General features: G+C 34.6%; 2 protein-coding genes across 2 annotated transcripts in view; one reads left to right on the top strand and one right to left on the bottom strand.

Moving 5' to 3' along the window:
* Window positions 1-6,888, top strand: part of LOC149804683 (uncharacterized) — a 99,392-nt gene extending 92,504 nt beyond the window's left edge. Inside the window, exon 5 of the mRNA XM_089942983.1 lies at window positions 3,134-6,888. Within this exon, the coding sequence (XP_089799109.1) occupies window positions 3,134-3,364 (231 nt within the window). The 3' untranslated portion in view covers window positions 3,365-6,888. The remainder of the gene's footprint in view (window positions 1-3,133) is intronic.
* Window positions 6,889-6,937: 49 nt separating this feature from the next.
* LOC149804682 (NPC intracellular cholesterol transporter 2-like) lies at window positions 6,938-24,841 on the bottom strand. Its single transcript, XM_089942993.1, has 4 exons — window positions 24,676-24,841; window positions 20,951-21,055; window positions 19,076-19,251; window positions 6,938-8,473 (listed from the first exon to the last, which is right to left on the bottom strand). The coding sequence occupies exons 1-4, from the start codon at window positions 24,800-24,802 to the stop codon at window positions 8,387-8,389; spliced, it is 495 nt and encodes a 164-aa protein (XP_089799119.1). The 5' UTR covers window positions 24,803-24,841; the 3' UTR covers window positions 6,938-8,386.
* Between the last annotated feature and the right edge of the window lie 1,407 nt (window positions 24,842-26,248).

The raw sequence follows: 26,248 nt of genomic DNA, 5'->3' as shown, positions 1-26,248 counted from the left end.
TGGATCCTCGCCAGGATTTGGTTGATTATTATCGTTAAGTCTTATATCTAGCCTTGTACCAGGTCCGCAGTAATTATATCCTGGTAAATGTTTCTCTCCGGGATATTTCGCCCAGGGAGCTCCAGGCAGATTTGTTAAGGAGGCGGCGATGTCTCCTCCGGTTCTACTTTTTTTTTTACAAATCTAAACTTAATTGTCTTGCAAACTTCACATTCTCCCTTAATTGCATTCCTGTTGTTGCGTGTAACGACTTCGATTGGATTTATCGTAGCAGTTCGAGTGCGACACTTAACACAATATGAATCCATAATATTCTAATAACATGAATGTAATTGATTTTTCAGCCACAAAGAAACGCGAGCAAGTAAAGCACACCGAGGCATTACCAAATTCGATAAGAATGATAATCATTGGCCCGTCGGGATCTGGAAAAACACAACTATTACTAAATTTGATAATGCGATGGCTAAAATGGGATAAATTATATTTAGTTGCGCCGTCCGTTGATGATCAGCGATGTTATAAAGTACTAAAGGAATTTAGTGATAATACTGAGGATGGCACAATAGAATTTATCACGGATATCAATGAAGCTCCATCAGTGGAAAGTTTAGACGGTGATGCTAATAATCTTGTTGTTTTCGATGATGTGATGCTGGATAAGCAAACTAACCCAGCTAGGATATTCTCGCGTGGCCGACATAAGAACACCGATGTGATTTACGTGACGCAGCGATATACGCAAATTCCGAAGGTGATTAGAGATAATTGTAATATTTTATCAGTTTTCAATGGCGTTGATACTCACACACTGAGGAATATTCATCAAACTTGGTGCAACGGTGACATGGATATAAATAAGTTTAAAAATTTCTTTAGTCACGCTCAGGCAACACCACACGGTTTTGTCACGATTAATCTTCATGATCCACGTAGTAGATATCGAGTCGGTCTTGATCAAATTTACTCATAAAATTGCAACCCAAATTCAATTATGGCACAAACAAATTTTACAATACCCCCCCAAAAAAGCTGTCTTTTTTTATGCCTGAAAATGCACTTTGGGTTGAAATTTTGCGGATTAATTTGCGCAGGAGGCGTTATTTCTGCTTTCTGAGGCTTCTACGGATAAATGTTTGGTGGGAGGGTTAAATTTATCTGAGCCACCTGGTCTGTACGCCTTCCCTGCTGCTGTATATGTATCAATACCTTTATTTAGAGTTTATATATACCGCATTCTTCTAGTACTTAACGGCCTATATTTTTTGCTTGTGATCGATGTCAAGGTTAAATCGCGCCTTTCCGTCAATATTTACTATTAGAATTAAGTTTCGATAAATAAGGAATCAATATTTATATTTTAACTGTAACATTTTTACGTATACGTGTTTAGCTGACCTTCGAGTCCAATACTAGCCACGGATACCTCCTAAATGAGTCCAGCTTGCCGAATCAAAACAATCGGCTCTTCAAAGAATGTTTTGATGCATGCCCGCGCTTTCAATGTAATTAGGTGAAACTTGTTGACAATATAACTTGAGATTTCTTTGACACGTGTGTTTAGAAATAAAAGGTACTCCTCTCCATATGGATTTCGGTAAAAGCGCTATCAACTTACCGATTTTAGCAGTCATTAAAATAGGTCCAACGAGCTAATGTTTTTCTTATTATATAATGCAAAAGATGTGAGTCGACACAACACTTCTCAGATAAATGCATAATGAATTCACTGATACTGGAATATTTCAGTCTTGGTTCCTTATTTCAGTCTTGGTTTCTTTTTATCTCGTCTTGTTGTATGGATACTTAAATCTCCATAAGAATTTGATTTGGAAAAGTTAATAAAGAAGGTATAAATAAATTAAAAAATGAATTTAAAATTTAGTTCACACCGTTTTTTATGCGTATGGTGTGATATTGTGTTGTAATATTATAGGGCAAGCTCCCAAAGGGCAAGATACATTTTCCAGTCAGCTTGCCTTTTATAAAATTTGTAATCTTTCGAGAAATAAAATGAGTTTCCAGCGATTTATTCTCGCTGAATATAGATTGTTTTAATAACATCCGTCTATTCGGAATTTCCTAATGTTATGAAAATAGTTAAACAGAATGATGGAAAAACAAACGAACGCAAATACATTGGCAAAAGGTATGTGCAGTTTTAAAGATGCTGGGAACTATCTTTGACCTTCTTTTTTTGGCCACGGTGGGAAAAAAAGCGGTAAAGACCATTCGCCCATAATAATTAGAAAAGAGCAACGTAATTATCTGAATTAAAGTGCTTATCATATGCTGATAATATGGGCGCTGGTGCAACAAAACTAGGCTCACTGTTTATCGCAGTATGAACCAGCAGTTCAGAATCGGAGACTTTTTGTGTGGATTTAATGCCATTTTTCAGCCCATTATAGGCTATACATGGATGCCAGTATATTTGATGGAGGAATAACCAGAGAAGATCTCAGAAGAACCATCGCCCCACGGGAAACTACTGGCAAGCTTTCTTCTCACATATGTAAAGGCCTGGGCGTTATACCACTCAGCCCCACCCAACCCCTCTAAGATAACAGCCATTTAAAAAGTGCAGAGACCTTTATTTGCTGGCTTGATGCCATCAAATTTGATGCAGTCTGCTTAAGTGTTAAATATATGCTAGCAAACAAAAACTTCATCAGCAGCAAAAACCGCTATGTTTATTGAAGAAAAACTAAATAGCCTACTGATAGTTTTGTCCTTACGTTTCTGTAAAAATACCTCGCACTGCATATTTCTCAGTTAGTTATTGCAGAAAAGTAAATATATCCATAGCTCCTCTTCAACTTTCTGGAGGTCTTGAGAAAATCTTACTAGCTGGTAGAAACTCATACAATTGTATCGTTAAGTTTAGCAGATATATGCATTTACTTTGTTTACATTTCCCACTAACAATACTCGGATGTCATTTAAAGCTGCTGACTTACTTCCTGTCTGGTACTGTCGAAGGAAATGCAAAATTTGTGTCCGCAAGACCTTATCAAGTGCGATTGGCGAAGGTCTCCGTGGACTTGTAATGATCTTACGAAGTAGAAAGAATTGTAGAAATATGGACTTCTATCAATCTTCACGATTTAGATTCTTTAAATTTATTTTTTAGTTTGGAAGATGTGGACAGACGTGGAAAGCAACCACAGCGATGCCAGTAGCAGTGAACAAAAGAATGATACGACTGGGCGTCTACCTACCCCCATGGAGAACTCCAACTATCATGATTGTTCACCTTCACCCTAGTCAAGCCCTCACTACAGCACGAGACTTCGTCGCCCAGTTACAGAGTCATGTGCCTCAAATGCAGTATCATGTGTCACATATTCCACAAGTCCTTTAGAATTTTAATTCATTTTTTAAGGTGTACAGAAAGATGTAAGTTTCATTAAGGTACAGAACATATATGGCATAGTATCGAACTGAAACTGATTTTTTTCACTTCCTTTGTCATACGTATCGGAGAAAAGATACATACGCATATAATTCCATTTTTTGCAGTTGATTCGTATAAAGATGAAACTTCTGTTAAATGAATTCGAATTTGGCGAACTGCGGGTAAAACAAATTATCACCTTAGGACTAGTGTGCTTAACAATTCGTGCAATTATTAGTTCTTTAAACAGAATTTTACTTACACAAAGAAAGAAATCTTTCACTGGGCTTAGAGTTTCTTTATAAATGGGTTCACCTATTATCAGGGGAGCGTTTCCAGTACAATAACTTTGCAAAGAGGCGCGGAAAGAAAAAGATTAAAGGAAATCCAACAATGAAAACATGAATACTATAGACTTGTAACAGTATGAAGGCTACAAGTTGTACATCCCAGTCTACTAAGTGAAATGTTATAGAGAGATGGAACCACGTCGATCTTATGTATCAGAGCGTTCAATTCATAAATGAATTTAAATATAATTTAACCTGTAAAATCGAACCTAGTTTGAAGTTATGAAGGACCGATATGAATGACAGAGCAGAGGAATGAGTCAGAAAACGTTACTACATATATTTGTATTTTAAAAAATAGCTTTCGAGAAAACTGATCAGTCTGCCGAATTAATTGTCACAATCAGTAAGGTTAAAGTGTTTTTTTATTATACATAAAATAATTAATTCCAAGAGATTGGCGTAGTCTTTTTCTGTCTTTCATTACATTGCCGGAAATCAGCTAATCCCATAGTTGACCAGATCCTCTCCTCCGCGTTATTGGAAGCGAATAAACTTCTTGTTGGGGTCGGTCGGGTCAGTTTGGTTGGGTCCCTATCATGTTTCGTCCATGTAAACAGTTTTACCCTCGAGCTGAATTTCATCAGTCAGCACTATATGAGACAACAGAGAGGTGCTATGATTTGGAAGAAAAAAGGGAGTGAGAGAAAACGGTTTCATTCAATTTGTTAAATGTGTCCTTTTTCTTCTGTTTTAAACTCATCGTACAGCTTCAGCTTGTTCTTTGCTTGTAAATATTTTGCAGGATGATTTTAACATTTCTATATTGTCTGGTTTTCGACTGAAAATGAATTTATTATATAATCCGTCCATCCGGAACTCTGAATATGGTAATTTTACATACCTGGAAAATTTGGGAAAAGGGATTGATTGCGCATGTGTAATAAATGAGCTTTTTTGCTGTGTCGATCACGTGATGGATATAGATTATGTGACTTAATAAAATGTGTTTTGTTTTTTACAGTCGTGCTTAGCCATCCTTTTCTCGTATTTAAATGCAACATTTAGTTTCGCACCAGTCTTTAGAGCATCATCACATGGAACAACTGTTACAGGTATTTTGTGTATGTGTTCATTTCAGACATCTTAGAGTCCGTGGGCACTTATTTTACCTGCATTTTATTTTCTTTTTAATTTTTATTATTATTATTATTATTATTATTATTATTATTATTATTAAATTAATACACAGAAGAATTTTTATTTTATCTTGATGTACTTTTGGGCAAACAATAAGAACAACAAATCTGTATGTGTTAGTAGTGTAGGAGTAGCCTCCCTTAATTTATTTTGTAGGCGACAGTACTCTTACTTTTGTATATATATAGGGTTTTAAGGCACGACAACATAACCCTGGTTATATAGTGTCTTATTGAAAATAATAATTATCTGAAAAAAAATAAACGGAAAATAAAAGAAATATGAACATAAACCCTTCCAAAGAAACGTAGTCATTCAAGATAAAAGGCAGATATCTTAAAAAATGTTGTAAAATATAAAGATTAACCATTCCTAAAAATCTTAGGAAGATAAACTCTTCCGAATGAAAGCAATCATTTTTTCATTACATGCCAACAGATAAAGGGCAAAAATGCATAGGGTCTGTAAAAAATATTTAAAATAAAGCAAAAAGGTTAAAAGAGCATGGTCCTCAGAATGTAATATTAAAATTTGTTATATAAACGGCTTCATAAAAACTGCTTGACCAAGCTGACATCATAGAAATGCTGCCTTGCAGTTTAGAAGTCGAAACACCAGACAGGAATGTAATCTACTGTCAGCGGACACTGGTACGGTATGCATTCCAGTCGAGGTTCATAACACAACATAGGCGCCCGCAGAAGTATTTTCGGTGGGGTGAGGGGGCAACATATAGTGGTCAGCTATTAAGTTTTACGGATGTATGCCAGAACATGTTTAGTGGTGAAATCCACACACACCCCTTGCCCCTATGTGCGGGCGCCCATGTAACACAACACATTACTTACAACTATTTTAGATCTAGATACAAAGCCACTGACACAATTAAAGTTATTTGATTCTTCCGTGTTACTTCATTTTAACTTAACTAGCTTGTATCCATCAATCATTTCGTTGTAAGGCTTTTAAAAGCCCTTACTACTACTACTAGTAGTAGTAGTGGTACTACTACTACTACCACTACTACTACTACTATTACTACTGCTTATAATAATAATAATAATAATAATAATAATAATAATAATAATAATAATATTATTATTATTATTATTATTATTATTATTATTATTATTATTATTATTTACTGAGGGTTATATAATACTGGTAAGCTTAGTTTTATCTGCCATATGGCACTGGAAAGAAAAAGAGTGAACACATGTGTATATGGGAATGCAAATGTAAACATTATGAACTATTAAAACACAACGGACATAAACTCTTATTCAGCCAGTTTCTACTCACAAAACCCATTTAAATATATATTTTCAGATGTACTCACTATTTATAAGGACATTATACTAGATGCAAAGACACCTATATAGCCCTTACGACATAGCAACACAAGTAGGTTATTTAGTGCGGAGGCAACTGGATTAAAGTACCTTAATTAAGGACACGCCACAGTAGCTAGCAAGGATTGCCGGATGGTTTTATTAGAACCTGCATATTTTCGGTGATGAATCCCGCACGCTACCCGCCGAGCCACCATGGCCCCTCTTTAATGGGTAATGATAATTGACTGAATTAGGTATATAATTATAAGTAACTGGAACAAGCAATTAAGAGGAAGAGGGGTGAGTTTATTTGAAAGTTAGGTTGGTACAACCTTGAGATTTGCTTTTGGTCCTCAACTTACTTTGGTCACTGTTGATTTGCGTTCATTTACATTTTAAATTTTGCCAAGGTGGTCATCAAAGACTCATCGCTTCTGTTTTAAGTAAGTCCATCTAACGACGATAATAACGATAAATATGATTGTCAAGGTTGTGCAGTCTATCAGACGAAGATTGTAGGTATTGTGCGAAATTAAAAAGTGACTTACAAGAAGTAAGTGCTAGTACAGACAATTTTTAAAATGTATAATAATTTACACATGTATTTTACGTCTATTTTACGGCGTGATTTAGAATGATTTCCTGAAATAAAGACTTTCTAATTTTATTTGAACCTATTATAAATAGATCTATGAATACTTGTCTTTTATTTGCTGTTTGTTGGTTTTTTTTTGTTTTTTTTTTGTTTAAATTGTAACTTTGATTTTAATGCAATTCGTTTTATGTCATTAGCAACCGCTGACCCTAATGTCTGGAAGGAGTTTTTGACAACTTTTGGGGAAAAAATGACAACATATTATCATGTTTGCATCAAGTGAAGTTTGTTTTTTATATATCATATAAATGATGCATAAAGTTGCTTGAAAATTGTATAGCACTCGTAAGAACTTTGCATACATTGAACTGTGTTGTACTTCTGGTGTTTAGCACCACATGAAAATTATTAAATACCTGTGTAGACGCACAAAAAAACCCAACAAGTTCTATTTTAATTTTGTATTTTTCATGCAAGATGTGATATTGCATGAGAAATGCAGACCAAGCATGTTTCTTACAAATAGGAACATAATGCCAACTCTGCACAATAAACCATTTCACAGACACATACATAGATACACACACGAAATACGTCATATTGTAATGCTACACTGGTGTGTAATTTTAAGTCTATAATGCAGATGGCTACCTACAATTCTAGCATTATAAAATAGTTGCACTAAAGGCAATTCAGTTTTACACGAAACCAAAGTTTCAGAGAACTAGATAAAGATATTTTTGCGAGGTTTTCTAAACTTCCTATCTTCGTTTATAGCTAACGTACAGCATTTACCAATCACTCCCGTACCAACTTGCATCTAAAATGTACATGTGAAAATAGAGCTTAACTGCACTCGGTCAATTGTCTCACGAGATGAGATTTGTACTTAATATTATACCGAGAAAATGTTCGTTAAGTTTGGTTGTAGCTCTGGGCCAATTGCGTAATAGATTCGCATATATTAACACAGCAAAGTATGTTACGGGCGCTCCAGATTCTGACGTTACACGCTGTCCGTTACAAAGTGGTTACAGAAAGCAAGCATTCAGATTGGGATCATTATCCTCTCCTATCATCTGGAGGAAAAAAAATGGTTTTGATAACTGTGAATTTTTTTTGGTCGTTTTATTGCTTTGACTATTTAAAAAGCCATCGCTAAGATAAAAGGGTAAAACTTGTAAAGATCTCGCAAAAAAAACTTGAATATGCTATAAATGTACACCAACTTTGGAGAGTGTGTTTTAAATTTAAATATGTTTGAGGTAGAATCATATCACTTGCAACCTATTTTGAAGTGTTTAATTTATGATTTCTGTAGGGAACGTGTGGCTTTGAATTAGGGTAAAACTGTAACGAGCTCACAAGAAAACACGTTACATATGCCATAAAATATACATCATATTTGGAGAGTGTGTTTGAAGTTTAAATATGTTTTATTTCGAATAATAGTAGAATCATATCATTTGCAACATAATACGAAGTGTACGATTTTATCTTTTCCTCCAAAAAGAGTCACAAAGAAGAGCAAGAGAAGGACAGCTCTTGCCATTTGTTCCATTAGTATTCATCAATCTATGATTTCTAACGGGAACTCTATGCAAAAGATCAAATTTTTCATCTCGTCCCTCAAATCCCACTTGACAATCAGGCGAATCTGAAATAAAGTACAAAAAATATTATGATATGGAATCGTATCGTCCATTTTGCTCCTACATCCCAGTATTCACGCATGCAGACAACACACACACACACACACACACACACATTGATCAAAATAAATGCAATAAACTGACAACGAACAGTGCAAAACTATTATCTAACTAACCTGAGCGCTTTCGACTCTTAATAAGTCTTTTTCAAAGGCAAATACAAAACATAGACAAGATAAACATATAAAACACAAAAACCGTTGTGCTTGCAAAACTTTACATGGCTGTTTCTACAGGAATTAAACCTTTAAATTTATTATGTTTCAACTAGTTTATTTCTACTTGCTGCGGATGGTGAAGTCGATAAGCCATAGCAACAGATCATCTGTTGTTTCATGTAAAGTTATGTAAGCGCAAATTATATATATATCTTTATATGCATGTATATGTGTGTGTGTGTGTGTGTGTGTGTGTGTGTGTGTGTGTGTCACTATGTGAACAAGGAGAATTTAACATTACGCTGCCATTTGGAAAGATGTCATTACGGGGATATGGGAAATTTAATATTCAAAACATCCATATGGTTGACTTTACTATGGGCGCAAAATAGATTTAACCTTTGGGTCATTCTGAGGGAAAATGAAGTTTAATATTGTGGGTCGCTATGTACGTTAAGAGAATTTTTTTTAAAAATGGTCACTCCGAAGACATGGGAAATTACCATTTTCGATGACTCTGGGAACAAAGGGAAGTTAACATTAAGCGGCCGTCTTGGATTGGATCAATATGGATTATTTGAGGATCGAACAGACTTAATGATAATTCAACACAGACAATAAAATTACAACCTTAGTACCCTGATGATAAAAAGCCAATAACGCATCCATAAAGTTAATAATTGGGCAAATTCACATGAATAGGTGAAATTCAAAATGGCGGCTGTGATGCAGTTATATAAGTGAAGGCAAACTTTTTATAGTGTTTTCTTTCTTGGATACGATAACAAAATTGCTACAGCAATGAAAATTTGGTGGTAAAAAATCACAAGGAGCAAAATGTATGCTATCATAACTGCGTCACACTCAATTTAGATTGCGTGTGCTGCGATCTTTTACTTAAAGTGGATGTAGTGCCAAGAGTTTGCTCAACATGTGGAAGAAAAAAGGAAGGAATTATTTTGCTGTGAATGAGTACAAACTTGACGATGTTACAAGGGCCTTTGTGCCTCCAAACACTATCTAGTTTCTGCTGCTTTTGTTGGGATTTAAATTTGTGAGAATAAATATATGGTAGGATCCAGTCAGTTGCTCGTGTATTAATGCGGAACATCAAAGTAGTATGGTTGATATGACCCTGGGGTAAAAACAGCCTTCTTGATGCGGTATATTCGGACAGATTACGAGCTGTGAATAGCGTGAGGATTTGTCTTTAAAAACGGTGGATCAAATAGCCCAAATACTTCCCATTCGACTGAAACTAAGATTCGTACACGTGGAATAAAGAGAACCCACCTATTTAATAAAATGACTGAGACTAAAAGTAATACAAAAGTTCCAAAACTGGCACGGAAAGTAACAACAAAAAAGCAGCCGGAATATTTTATTAAAATGACCGCGTCAAAATGTTATACTAACATTCCGAAACTGGCACGGGAGTAACTTAAAATAAAAAATGCTGAGGAAACCAACACTAAACCATAACGATTTAAAGAAGTACCGCCCATTTCTAATCTCCCATTCATATCAAAAATCTTAATAAAGGTTGTTCTATCCCAGCTTGTATCTCATCTGAATTCAAACAGTCTTTTTAGCAATGTACAATCTGCATATCGCCCTTGCCACAGTACTGAAACTACTCTTCTGAAAGTAGTTAATGACATTCTGTCTGCGTTGGATGGCGGAAACATTACAGTCCTCACCCTCCTTGATTTGTCTGCAGCATTTGACACAATAGACCATGATATATTACTTCACCGTCTCCAGCATGTATTTGGCATTCATGATACAGCCTTACTGTGGTTCAAGTCCTACATGGTCAACAGGACACAAATTGTATCTGCAAATGGAATACACTCCAGCCCAGTTGATATATGTTGTGATGTTCCACAGGGGTCTGTTCTTGGACCTGTTCTCTTTATTCTATACACTCAGTTGCTCTCAAGCGTCATAGATCATCATCCAGTGTCTCACCAATTGTACGCTGATGACACCCAAATATACAAATCTAGTCACGCAACTGAAGTTGATGCTACCATCCAAGGTGTAGAGAGGTGCATTTCTGATGTGAAATCATGGACGACATGTAACAAGCTGCATATGAATGATGATAAAACTTAGGCCATTCTGATCACAACACAAAGACTTTCTCATTCACATCCTTTACCTCAAACGATAAATATCAGCAACACCAACATTAAATTCACACAATCAGTACGAATCCTAGGTGTTACTCTGGACAGTACTCTCACATTGCACCAACATGTCATGAACATATATAAGGCTGCATATCTTGACTTGAGACGCATCAGCTCAATTCGCAAATATCTTTCAGTTGATGCCACTAAAACACTTGTGTGTTCATTAGTACTTTCAAGACTGGACTATTGTAACTCAATTCTGTCTGGTTCATCTCAATATCTACTCCAGAAACTTGAAAAAGTTCAAAATACAGCTGCTCGGATCATACTTAGAGTACCACGATCAGAGCACACCTCCCCGCTGCTCTGTACCCTACACTGGCTATCCATTCGATCCAGAATCAAACACAACATTTGTTCTCTGTGCTACGTTTCACTGTCGGACTCTAGTCCAACATACCTATCCGACCTCACCCATGTGTACACACCAACAAGATACTTAAGCTCCTCTTCGGACAATCGTGTACTCATTATTCCAAGTATGAAAACAAAGTCATATGGACAGCGTTCTTTTGCATGCCAGGGCCCAGCAACGTGGAATGAATTGCCCACTGAACTTAGACACAAAGACACAGTGATCCCATTCAAGAGTGTTCTCAAAACTCACTTATTTCGACTGCAAGAACAGACTTAAAGACCTACAAAATGTTTCCAACCTTAAATATTCTCAGCATGTTTTTTTTTGTTTTCTAATTTCATGGTGTTTGTTTTTGTAATCATATCAGTATATGTTTTTTTATCTTATATGTGTTGTCTAATGTAAAGAGCTTAGAGCTTTTATTATTATTATTATTATTATTATTATTAAAAAACCGTCCAAGACTAAAATTAACAGTAATATTCCGAATCTGACACGAAATTTAGTGCAGGCTAAAAACATATTATTGTACTAAAATGGCAGAGAGTAAAGTAATGTTATAATTTCGAAACTGGTGCACATTCTTATTTATAAAAAAAAAAAAAACAACAGTGGATGGAACCAGCACCGGCCTTAGCAAAAGCGGGAACCGATTTGGATCATTTTGGATCCACACACCCCACACCCCACACCCGGATTTACGCGCGGGGCCGCCGGTGAGCATGGCGTTTGGAAATAAACTTTTAAACGGGTTTTATATGACATTGAACTTAAAATTTTCTTTCATCGCTTGGTAATTACTTTCTCTCTCTATATATATATTTTAAAATTACTAACGCGTGTGGCCCTTGTGAGCGAGGGGCCTGATTGGGCCAGTTCTGTCGAATAGACCTAAGGCCATGGATGGAATGAACATACATACATACATACATACATACATACATACATACATACACATACATACATACATACATACATACATACATACATACATACATACACACATACATACAATTTAATTACCTAAGAAAATTACAAATTTTAAGAAGAAACTAAAAAGAAATTAAAAACGACAAAAATTTAAAGGAGAGAGCGAGACAGACAGACAGAGGGTACAATCGAATAAAACTGTATGCATCACCATCACTAGTCACTACGACCGAGAGTTACCGTCAACCGATGGTAAAAGCTGCATTCTAAAATCCTAAGATTATTGTCATATCTAACCGGAGAGCTAATGAAAACTTCGCATTTCGTTTTTGTTAGAAAATGAAAAGTGACTCTACCTCTACCCCAATGAAATACATTTTAAGATGTATGTGGCAATATGTGAGACTTCTTATATTTAAAACTTTAAAATAAAATATACCTTTGACGTTGTTGCAGAAGATATTTTTCGCTCGTTTAATTCTTTATCAATATGGAGATATTCTTAAGGTTTTTGTTATTGTAAGTTGTCTTTACTTTCTCGCCCATAATGTTGCACGTGCCAAACTTTATAAATAAATGATTATAAAAGTACGTAAAATATTAGTTTCTCTAAATGATGAATTAAATACCTGGACCTTCATATCAGTGAATCATGCCAAAGTACTATTCCATGGTTTATTTTTTTAATTTTCGTTTGTCTGTGCCTTCTCACTCCAGGTCACAAATTGGGATACAAAGCATTTGCATTTATGAATGTTGCAGGAACATGTTATGATCCTAAGATTTAATGAATGTCAACAATATTAATGATATTTATTATTTTTAAATATTAATATATGCATATTTGTTTTATTATGCATAAATTCCTACGGCATACATCAGTTGCATTATATGAAACAGCAGCGTGTCTTTGAGTACCCAGTTGAACACTTGCGTGCGTTGCCAAGGCTTACTAACATTCTGGTAGCCAGTATCGAGTAGAGAAAGGTAGGAATCTAGTATCGAATAATCGAAAGAATCATTATTTTAAAAAAAACGTCAATTCAGTAGATTAAATAAATAAATTCGAAGAATATAAAACTATACAAAGAAGATAATATTTAAGTACAAGAGAATATATACGACACAAATTTCTCCGCCGCAGTTTTAATGACTAGTTTGTTTGTGATATGACATAATACAGAATACATTTGTACTTCATCTGGGATTTACTCCTCCTCAATATCCGTATAGTACATTTCAAAAGGCACCCTCCCCTTAATACGTGTATGATTGAGAGCTACACAAAATCTTTAAAAAAAAGTATCTTTTTTTCCATCTTAACAACTTTCTTTCACATATCTATCAAATATTTCATTTTGTATATTATAGGCACTTCGAAAGACCTTTCTATTTTTGTTTCCATGGCCGCGGCCATATTCGTATCACGTGACCGTCCGCCATTAACGTATTGATTCACCTCTGTGGTTTGCCTGAAAGATGATTATTTCATACGCGTTGATCCTGAATACCAGCAATTATCTCAAGCAGTCGTGTCAACAGAAAAGCTTATGTGCGCAGATAGGTGATGTTTTAAAGTAAAACGGATAAAAGTAATTCCAAATTACAAACGATTAGCATGATCAGAAAGTTAATAAAATATAATCCCTGGGCAATGCCGATTAAGTCTTCTTCTCAGTTATTCCCATTTTAGTGGACCAGATCGAGTCCGGTCCTTAAACTTTACACATGATCAATTACTTTTTTTAAAAAAGAGTAGAATCACTGAACGATCATAAAAGCTGCTTTAGGATAATAAAACAAAATTAAACAAACTTTGTGAAATGAATAGTTTGACACATATTCCAGATATTACGATCATCAGTCAGTTATTGTCTTTCGGATGAAGCGCACATAACACATTAAACCTGCGAATGACGCAGTTTAAGCTGACCTGACAAGAGAAGACTTTAAAGTATTTTAAAATGCACCACCACCCACACACACACTGAATTACTGCAGTGGTGTAATGAATGGGAGAGAGGAGATAGTGACTTAGATACCTGATTGTAGGACTGAAGGTTAAAGGACAAAAGTCCAAATTCTGATTTGTACAGTTATGAAACAGGTGTAGGATAAGAAGTCAGAGACTAAATTGTCACAATTATTTTTACTGGAGTTATGAAAAATAGAAGGTCAACAAGTCATGATATGACTTATGTAATTTTTTAAGTCTTCTAACTGCACGAATTAGGACCATGATTTATTGGTCCTATTAAATCAAGTACAAGTACAATAATACATTACCTGCTAAATTCTTGTCTAAAACCACCTCATTCCTGTATACAATATAATTCGATCACAAGAGACAATATATTTGCTTCTGTCATGCATATCCTGTAACCTCTTTAACTCCGTAATTAAAGAAACAAACCATGCCGCCAATTGAAAAATTCGTATCAAAATCACCCCTTCCTGCAAAACACACCGTCTCTAAGAAGCAAACGAAAATTTTCTATTGCTAAATGATTGGCAAGACCACTGCATTGTGTCATACTTGAATATTTAATGTTACTTCAGTGTGTAATATTTCTAGCAATTAGAATATTGAGCGCGTATGTCTGTGTAATTATGACCATTCAGGAAAAACTGAATGGAAGAAAGAATGAAGCAGATAAAAGTAATTTTTTTAGTGTAGATATCACATGTAGATAAATCACAGTTTACGTTATTTGTTTCTATTAACATTTTCACGCCATAAATATTTAAAATAATTTATTCCTTTTAAATGCACACACGCAGATTCATCATTACAAAACGACATTGTGAATGCGCACATAATTCCGCCCAGATAAATTTGAACTTAGTCGCGCGCTAGACATCAACTTCGAAAGAAAATGGCGTTTTTGTCTACTTAAAATTGAAATCTGGAGTCATATTGTGAATGAATGCGCATTGTAACAGGTTTTCCATTTGATCTAGAATGGATATATTTTGGTATTTTTTGTCGATTCTACGAAATTTCGTGATTATGGATTGGGTTTATATGTGACAATTCCACATGAAATACATCGGATTGTAGAAGCGAGGGAGAAGCGCGTTGACATATGCAGATGTGTTTCTGTTTCTGTCATTGAATGTTTGAAATCATAATGTTGGAAAAATATGAAGTCTTTCAATGGCAATTATTAAAAAGACGCTGTGGAATTTAATGCTTATTTCATTTTGAGTGCAGTAAGGAGAATGTAACTGCACTTATATTTGAAATTACAGTACAATTTCGAAATGTGTAATCAAGATTGAGAACCTATGACATGGCTCATATAGTTCAGATTTGCAGAACTAAGAAAGTACATTTTGAGGAAATTCAGTATGTAAAACTGTAAGTATTTTTTTGTTGTTGTTGCTATTCGTATTACCAGCTAAAGAAGACAGTTTATGCCTTGTCACTTGCATGTTATTTGTAAGGACCTTTTCTGGCGTCTACTGTATAGCTATCCTAAATCCGAAACATTGTAACAAAAAAGTTAGCGCGGAATGTTCCAAAGCACATGGTATGTGGCACTCCACAAAACATTTGCTTTACTTCATTCAGAAACAAATTTCATCAACCAAAACGCAAAGCGCCTACTACGCGAGTGTACATGATTTGTTTACAAATCAAAAGTGCTGGTGTCTGTGTCCGTTGTTTGTTTACATTATGCACGTGAATGCAATATGAAGGTGTGCAATATCGTAAAATACAGAACGATTCTTTATGCTTAAATATATGCTCATTTTGTTAACGGAGACAAAATGAGCATATAATAAAATATATTATTAATTTTTATTTTGATTTTTTGGGTTATATTTATTTATTTATTTTATTTTATTTATATTTTTTATATTTTTTAATGCGTATTATACATCATAAAAATAAAAATATTAATAAAACTGTTTATATCTGTTTATTCATAAATTTTAGAGATAATTATCAGTAGAGATATATATGCCTTTAAAATCGAATTTTATGTATTTTTATGTATTAAAATACCATTATTCTCTGCTGTATACGCATATCTCCATGTCAATTTTTCGTTAAAGGAATAAAGCGAAACCGGTCACAGATTGTACGTGTTGGTGTTGTTTATTTTATAATCTACATACATACATACATAGATACATAGATACATAAATACATACATACATACATACATACATACATACATACATACATACATACATACATACATACATCGCGATGTATCTTAATATTATTTGTGTGTCTTGGTCTTGTGGGTTAAACGCCACTCTTCAGCACATGGTAGGATATACATGACAGCCAGTATATTTGGTGGAGGAAGAAAGAACCCAGGAATACACCAGGAAAAACACCGACCCACTGAAAGCTACGGCGGTACTGATAAGCTTTCCCACACGTTCGTCAAAGCTAGACTTGAACTCACGCGGACAGAAGTGAGATAGGTGAGTGATCTGTATGTGTATATATAAATTTTACAATTTTATTAAGACTGCATCAAATAACTTTTGAATGTATTGCTGACCGTTTTAAAAGCTTATTCAAATTTGCGGTAGTTATTTAAGCATTTTGTTTTGTTGTCTTCATTTTAAAGGTGTTGCTCGTTTCTTAAATTTATATTGCAATTTTTTTAATTTTGATGAAATCTTTAATTATTAATATTTGCAAAATGTCCAATGTTTCATGTTTTTATGCAGTTGCTACACATATTAAATTTTTACATTTTTACACTCTCCAGAGACTAAAACCATTCACGTTCGAATGTTATAATTACTTTTGTATCAATACGGTTCATTTTAATAAAGTATATGGATATTTTTGTATGCGCGCTAAATTTCGTATAGGTTTTGGAATTTAGTAATACTATTATTATCAGCCAATTTAAATATTCCTGTTCTTTTTCTTTCCTTAGCTGAATTTCGTATTAATTTTGGGATTTGGTCTCCGCAATTCAACAAAATACTCCAGGTTGTTGTAGTCTGTGCTTAATTTAGTTTAACTTTGAGCCTCGACCATTCAGTGAAATATGATGGGTTTAATTTATAGTTTGGCTTCTCTATATTGCGTTGTAGGCACGGAATTTAGCACGACCTTTATTCTCAGTATAATGTCAGACATATTGAACATACTAGATATATGAACGCCACCGTGTTATAAAAAAATGCCCATCGCATATTTAACTCCAATACTATCGCCATTTTGAATTTCAACTAGTCACGTGAACTTTCAATTTTAAGTCTATGAGCGACCCAGTAGCCTTACATCATCTGGTTATTATGACTGTGTGTTTGAGTGTCATTAAATGTGTTAGAGTCCGATTGCGAATTTCATATTTCACGATTGTTATTCGTTTTTGTGCAGTTGTTATGTACAAGAGAGATTAGTATATGATGACATATTTCTGAACGATGTCAAAAAAATAAGGTTTTCTCTTTCCGTTCAATGCGTTGAATTTGTTTATTTTGTGAAGCCCAGTGGGAGATCTGAAGTATAAAACTCAAATCAAAGAAAGGTCAATCATGAAAAGGAAAATAAAACGAAACAGATATAGCATGAAAATAAATGAAATGGGAATGGTCCGGGCTTTTGGGACATGGTCTGGGCTTTTTGGCATGGTCTGGGCTTTTTGGGCATGGTCTGGGCTTTTGGGGCATGGCCTGGGCTTTTTAATCACAAAGTTCCTCAACTGTAGTGCATACAGTTTCTGCTGCACACATTTTATTTATTAAACTTAAAATATAAATGACAATCGACACATTTTATTTATTACACTTAAATATAAATGACAATCGACACATTTTATTTATTAAACTTAAAATATACATGACAATCGAAACATTTCTCAATCTCGTAGCATTCCATTTTTTGTACGTGTTTTCTACCAAAGAATAATTTTTTTGAATTTCAAGTGTGGACCTTATGTGAACTGCTGGCACTGGTCATTACATCGTTTTGTTCAAAGTGATGGAAGTGTATTGGTTAAAAGACAAAACAAGGATACATCATTCTAGTAACAGTCGTAAACAAGTGGAAACTGTGGTAAATATTTGCCTTTTTGCAAGTTTTCCGTGAATTTCATGTGCTGATCTTATACATATTATGTCTTTTGCAAGATTTATGAGCGCTGTATTTGTTCTATACCCAGATTTTCCAATAGTGCAGTCTTGAATGAAACGCAAAACTAAAACGTAGGGTGTACAATCTAGTCAATTTTTGCAGGATCTGGCAGTTCCAAGAGCCTTCACCACCATAGACATTGGAGGCATACGTGTCGACTGAGTACAGGTGTTTGTTCTTGCGTAATTTTAGACAGCATATAATTCGTACATAATTTATTTACGTTGTAATTGATCGTTAATATGTTTTGTTATATTTCATTCATCTACTAGAGCAAGCATTCATACAACCTTCGTTCTTTCGGGTTTTGTCATCGAACTCAATCCTTTTGCTCTTTCGACAAACTTTTGAACTTAGAATATCTAAGGAAAATTCAACACATGTGAAAATTTACTCAAAGCATCAAAAGGAATACGGCTGCCTCAATAAACGGCATCTGAAAGATTCGCCAGTATCCCAACAATGTTAATGAACCTAGATTCTTCCCAGTGGCTGATTTCAGATTTAATGGAGGAAAGCATCGCCACTCGTACTATTTAAAGTAATCTATAAATACTCTACCACTACTATACTTAATTTTTAAAGCTCTTGTAAATAATATTCTAAAGTCATATGAGATAAAATGTTTTAAATATAACATTTATTGTTATTTTAACTGTTTATTGTAACCAGGGTATGAATAAATAATCTCACGAGTCACATATCCGGGTATTCGATCGTTCGATCAAAAATGTATTTTCCATGTCCTTTGCATTTGTAATTCATCGTTTAGAATCAAAAGTACTTACATCAGGATACTGTGGCAAAACACTGAGAGTGTTCTGGTATATTTGGGAGCTACCACTTTGAACAGGACAAACAATTCCGGATTCCTTGCAACCATCCGGATTTGGAAGCGGAAACGATATCGGAACGCCACCTATTATACCAAACACCTCCGCATTCAGGGTCTGAGCTGTGGATGCTGCAAGAAGACCGAAAACTCATGGAATAGCGTTTTTAATAAGATATAGCTAGTAATCGCTTCATTTACCATAGATCGTTAAGTATAGTATTCGTTCGTTCACTGGATTTAGTAGACGTTCTCTTTTCACATAAGAGAAAATAGCTGTTAAAAATTGTTTTATGAACCAGAAAACAAGCTCAAGTTTGTTGCATATGACACATAATACGACTGGACGCGCCTATACGACAAGCGATTATAAAACTGCAACAAATGCTAGACTTGTACAAACTTATGTTAGAACTCCAATTTTACCATTCTTTTAATTTAATTAAAGTTTGGAGACCAAACATGATTTGCTAAAAGAAAGTTATATGACGTAAACCATTCTTTGAAATAATTACTACTTAATAATTACTGGCGAGCGTCCGATAAGTAAGAACTGATGGGGAGGTTAACGCATTGTAAAACTTCAGTATGGAATACGGCCCGACAACGTTGGTCTCCGCTGTCAGAAAGAAAAAAAGTGGAGACCTACTTGTTGGTCTAAGCTGGAGTCAGTCAACGAAATATAGCATTTTAAGAACATATTTTGTGTTTGGTTCTGCAGCGATTGTGTGGCCATTGGAGAGTACACAGGAGAGAGTAGATGATAGCTCAGTTATTAGTATTCTAAAGACTTTTTGACCTTTTCAAAGTTTGTGCAGTAGATATTGAGACGAGCAAGATAGAAGAGAATTACAACAGATATGCATCCATTTTCATGACGTGTTGATGTCATGAGAGAGTGTTGTCAAGAGCGACACCTAGCCAATAATAATAATAATAATAATAATAAGCTAATTCATAAGTTCACATCAAGACCAAGCGCAAAACAAATAAACAAAACAATATTGGCCATTACACTGTGTGAGTTTGTCTTGAGGTCGTTCTTTACCTCACGTTTCCAATTACCTCAGGACAACAGTTATTGTCACTGAAGGGCTAATGCCACAAATAAGTTTCCTGTGTTCAAAGTAAGGAACATACATTCACGAGACTATAATTGCAGACTTGTTTGTTTTTTCTTACTTCACAAGGTATGATTTGCATGTAAGCCATAGATCGACATTTAATACCACTAAACAGGATCCAAACACTTAATAAGCATATTTTCTCCTCTCTTTGATTACCAAACATTTATAGGTGAGAACATACCAAGAAATTATTATATTCAAACGAATTTCAGGTACCATCTTACGAAACAAATCCATGCAACCATAAAGTCCCATGAGTACAATTCAATAAGACGCCACTACCTAGTAATTTTCTAATTACTCGTACTGCGAAGTATATTGACAACACCACTTCCCTATTATAAAACAACTAAGCACTACAATCTATCAAAACTATCAACGAAAGGTAAGTAACAATAAATATACCCTAGGTTTTTTTACCATACAATGTATTTGTTCGAATCCGAATTTGCGGGGACTGCAAGAACATATTTTGACGTATCATCTATGAAATGGCTGAATGATATTGTTCACTATATTAGCTGCCATCTTATTTTTTACCCCACATATACCTCTATGAACAACCATACTTTAATCTTTACACACATTTTTATTTCGTGTCACTGAACTCTTGAGTCACAAGATATAAAACAAATGTTTCCCGATTAATACAAAATAAATCTTTAAAATGGTTATTTATATCAATTCTCCTAGCATGCTAGTACCTGGCTTGAATGCGATCTTGACTGTTGCATTTTCGCCATGTTTGAAGGAGCAGGGTTGTGTTGGACATGGTGAGATATCTACACCATCCAGAGTCCCAGTCGAACCTAAAAAGAAAGATAAAACAAATTTCTAGTTTTTGCACACAAACAATTAAAGCGTCCAGCAGCCACTGGACAATAACAATAATAATAATAATAATAATAGCATTTTCGTCCTTTATTTATGAACGGTGATAAGTTTGCTAACAGTTTCTTAACAGTATGGCCCTGCAGGTTGAACAAATATGTATTTACTTAGTCAAACTCTACAAGGTTAACATCTGCTGCATAAAAATATAAATAACAGAAGTCAGTGCAAACTATGCATGGTTAACGTACTGTTATTATAAACCATAGCTTCCATGTGTACTTTCAGAGATAACAGGGAAGCTAAATTTTACGTTTCTAATTTGCTCGAATAAAAGTACCCTTCAAGAGAACTTAAACTCTTTGAAAAGAATTGAAGATAGACACAACACAGATGTACACAGCTGATAAACTGAGTGTTGATATCCCGATTAGAAAAGGATGTGCTAAGTTTAGCTTCTTTTTATCTCTTATGCACTTCACACTCAAGAGTGTTGCCTAAAATGGAACTATCGGCAATCTTCCTTACTAGGTAGGGCGAAATGTGAACGTTGTTTTATCTCTCTTACAACCGAACCCAGTAAAATATTATATCAAATAACTCGGTTCATCGTCCTATGAACTTACTAATTTAACCCCAAGTTACTGCTATTCCTAATAGAAGAAATTCAACATCATATGTTTGATGTCCCGGTTTCGTGTAAATGTCCCGGTGTCTTGTAAATATCCCGGTTTCGTGTAAATATCCCAGTGTCGTGTAAATATCCCGGTTTCGTGTAACTATACCTCAATTGTTTCACGACATAAAAGGTCATGCTAGAAAACTGTTGGAAAGTATGCCTTGTGCTAAAAAGAACAGTATTAATGTACCATGCAAATTGACAATTGTATTATTTCAATACATACAGATACAGATATACAGATGCCACTTTATCGCCACAGGGGCGATGGCACATTGTGCATTACTGTACTTTTCCATTTAGGAATTATCTCTGCCCTTATGTATGTACGTCTGACCTGCATTTCCATATTTATGCCTATTGTTTCATCTTTTTCTTCTCCTTCTTCTTCCTCTCTCTCTTCTCTCTCTTCTCTCTTCTCTCTATCTCACTCTCTCTCTCTCTCTCTCGTCAAGATGAACAGATCTTAAACTGTGTCAAGACTGTTGTCCCTCTAAAATACATTTGTTCAGTCAATGAAACGGCGCCGTGAAGAATGCCTAAAATTGCATCCAAACAACATAAAGCAGGCTTCACTTAATATATTTTAATGTTGTTTTCCACATGATGCGTGCTAATTGACAGGGTGTGACCAACATTACTTGTCGCTATTCAATAAATGCAACGCATGCACCTATTACTGTCAAAAAGTGGTACGCTTTTATTTTTAAATAGATAAAATCGTGATTACATTAAGTATTAAAATTGTTTAAGTAGCGATTTTAATTGTCATCACAATCATAATCATGTCTGAAAATGATGGAAAAATCAAACATTGTTTTATAAGTGTCGATTGCAAAACGAAATTAAGTAACAATCTAACCTTGGGTGTAGCGTCTGTTACCAATATATACTGCACGCTTACCAACACACAAAATTCAAACCGGAATGCAAATATTAACAAACATTACAGCCGAATCCTTATACGCAAACTAACAAGCATTAAAATATGTTGTTTGATGATGTTACATTCTGAAATCTAATGGAGCGTTCGGTCTTTTCAAGTAATGTACTAGCAAAAACAAAATATCACCCTTTTCTAGAAATGTGCAGTCAAAAACAAAATATCACCCCTTTCAAGAAATGAGCTAGCAAAAACAAAATATCACCCTTTTCACACAAAAACATAATGTGAAGCATGTTATGTACAGTCTAAATTTGTAAAAAGTCGCTCCCGTAAATTTATCGTAAAATTTCAGAACTTGTATCGGTGTAGTAATGCAGCCGTTAGTCGCCCTGACACATAATGGATAAACAAATCCATGCCAACTGAAGTATTTTACCATTAAAATATATGATACAAATAAAATGTACGTCTGTGAGTAGACATAAGGAAATATTTCACTCGTGAAATGAAAACTTTTTATTCTGTCATTCGCAGCTTCGCCACTCGTGACAATACAATCTTTCCACTCCCTTACACCTCCTATACAATATAGATATTTTCTATGTATCAACAAGTATACTGCCTCCGGACATCATTCAAATAAGCACATCTATCTATCCATCTATATATCAGTCTGCTTATCTAACTGTATGTGTCTATGTACATGTCTGTCTGTCGGTTATGCCAAAAATATAAATCGGTAACGGGAAAGTTTTGCTTCAAACATTTAGTCATAATCATCAGTCAAGTATGTCAGCACTGCGGAAAACCATGTTTTCTCCAATTAGTAGCGATGTGAGTTAAGTGATTATTAAGTTATTTTAAGAAGCCTCTTTTTCATCAATAAAAGTCTACATTAGATGTATTTAATATTTTCAATGTTCTGAACACACACACACACACACACACACACAACTTGGCAATAGCGTAGTTACAAAACAGTTTCCCAACGTTTCGTGTTAATCAAGCTCTTCGTCATGGGAAGACAACTTGCAAATATACAAAACAAGCACGTAAGAGAAAGTCGAGGAACAATCGAGCATGAATTTCAAAACAGAACTTAACTCTGGACTTAAACTGAAGCCTAGAAATCAGTAGTCTGATTGGCTGAAACTTAAGTCCAGCTTAAAATTGTCCAAATCACATGTCTTAAGTCTAGACCTAAGGCAAGATTTATGTTGAGGCAACTGAGTCCTGAACTATTTACACGTTCGATTGACAAGGGAAATCTGCAAGATAAATAAATAAATAAATAAAAATTGACAACAGAATCAAATTAGCTAAAGTATGAACATTAATCTAAGGCGGGAAGATACGCACAAAATCCGTGTCATCTGTATTGGAATGTGAATCAATTGACCTACATATTTATAGACCCGATCATTCAAATTATGTGCGAGCTAAAATATATATTTAAAGAAAAGAAACGATACATTTAGTGCCTAATTAGTAGCGGATCTTGTCGTAATTCCTGTAATTATGACAGTAACACTGCTTATTCAAAATGTGGCAAAAAGTATGATGCCTATATCCGGTTAGCTTGGGTATTATTGAATATGTTGTCTAAATAGAGGCAAAATTCTTCCTTAAGAACAATAAGGTAAGAAAATTTAAATGATGAAAGGAAATCTTGCCCGACCAACGAAATGATAAAGAGAGTTCCTTATTTCAAGCAAATCTATATGAAAAGGTAATGAAGCTGATGTACTCAAATATGTATTGTATCTTTACATGAATTTGGAAGCTTTTAGTGAATGTTTATAATGGTAAGCAAGTAAAAACATATATTAATCGTCAAACATCGTTTGTATTCGATTCCTAGCTTTAATAAAATATCAAATATAATCCGCATTATCACATTTTAAAAATTTGCGTACAGCATCTACAATTGTTAAATAATTTTTCTTGTAACCCCAAATACTAAATCTCCATTTAAAATTGGTTCAATTAGCAATTTTTTCCACAAACAATAAACAAGCGAGTGAAATACGTACCGCAGTCTTTAAATTTGATTGGATCTGCTGCACATGTGCAGAAGTAAGGCAGTAGCAGGCAGATCAAACAAAACATCGTCTGGGTAAATGCTGGTTCAAGCCACACTTTTAGGACGATATCCTTCATTAAGCAGGTGCGCGGGGTAAATGGCGATAATGGGTAGGAATGGACATTTATGACAGACGCACTCGGCTATCGTGTGATAATACCGTAACAGTGGCCTCGATGGGTGCGATGTTCGTAATATTTCTGTCTCTAGACAAGATTTGTCCTTTGCATGTGACGTTGTCCATGCAGTAAGCAGAAACTTAATGACTGAATTATTCGACCTCAGTGTTACTGTTATTGCTGAATAAATCATTGGCAGCAAAAAATGTTTTAAAGGCTTCTGATGTGAAAAATATACACTGAGACAGCGAAGAGAGCAACAGCTTCAGCTATATAGAACGGAGCAGCTTCTTCAAGAGATATCATCATGCAATATAACAAACTGCCAAACTTTCCTAATTCAATCGTATTTTTTATTTATTTATTTATTTATTTATTTATTCTAAAAATCTAATAATTGATCAACATTGATGGAATATACATTACAATGAATATCGTAATTGCACCGCCTAATTCGGTTTGAAAGCGATGAACAAATGCCGGCAGCAAAATCAGCTATAAAAAATAACGAAGATTTCATATTCTTTTGTTTGTCTTCATCATCGTTGTTATTCCATTGATTCGCAAATCTAAAACAAACAATATGAAGATTACACCAATCTCAGTAAGATAACTTCAAGGCCGAGTTTACGAACCGATCTTTTGGGGTTAGAAGGTGCGGGTAACATGTTATATATCAGCCGCGTCAGGTCAAATAAATGGAGCTTAGTGTTTTATAAAAAATGGTGAGAAATGTCCAGCATCTGTTGATTGACAAATTTGTGAGAACAGTCCAGTATCTATTGATTGATCCGTCGTGTATGTATGTATGTATGTATGTATGTATGTATGTATGTATGTATGTATGTATGTATGTATGTATGTATATGTGCGTTGGTTTTTGTTGTTGTCATGAGATGTAAGGAAAACGAGGCTTGCCAAGTTTAACTTTAATGAAAATTGTATACAACGAGTGGTATATTAAAGATACAGCGTTCATGTTATACGTATTTTTTAAATATTTATATCATATACTAATACATATACTTGCATTTCCAGCGGAGTTAAGACTGACTACAGACAAATGTGCATTGGCGGTGTGAATGAACTCTTCACATCCCTGCGAACTGTGTCCGCTACAAAATGTAGTTCTTTATCTTTTACGGCTATTCACATCCTCCATGCAAATTGATAAGTTGCTTATTTTCCCTTTTTATAAGCTGCTATTTACAATCATATTAATTAAATAACTATAAAACACGTGTATGATTTAAACACAAAAGAAGGCTTGAATGAAATGAAGAACGCTACAAACACATTATTGTTTTCTTCTTGAACTCTGAACGCACAGCCAATCACTTACCAGCGAGTACATTGAAGAGAGTGGGAATTATAAGCTAAGAGAAATGAGAAAACAACAAGAGG

The sequence above is a fragment of the Sinohyriopsis cumingii genome, chromosome 2, assembly GCF_028554795.1.
Source record: "Sinohyriopsis cumingii isolate HCF-2022 chromosome 2, ASM2855479v2, whole genome shotgun sequence".
Lineage (NCBI taxonomy): Eukaryota > Metazoa > Mollusca > Bivalvia > Unionida > Unionidae > Sinohyriopsis > Sinohyriopsis cumingii.
The sequence above is the reverse complement of the archived record's forward strand: the minus strand, read 5'-3'. Positions and strand labels throughout refer to the sequence as shown.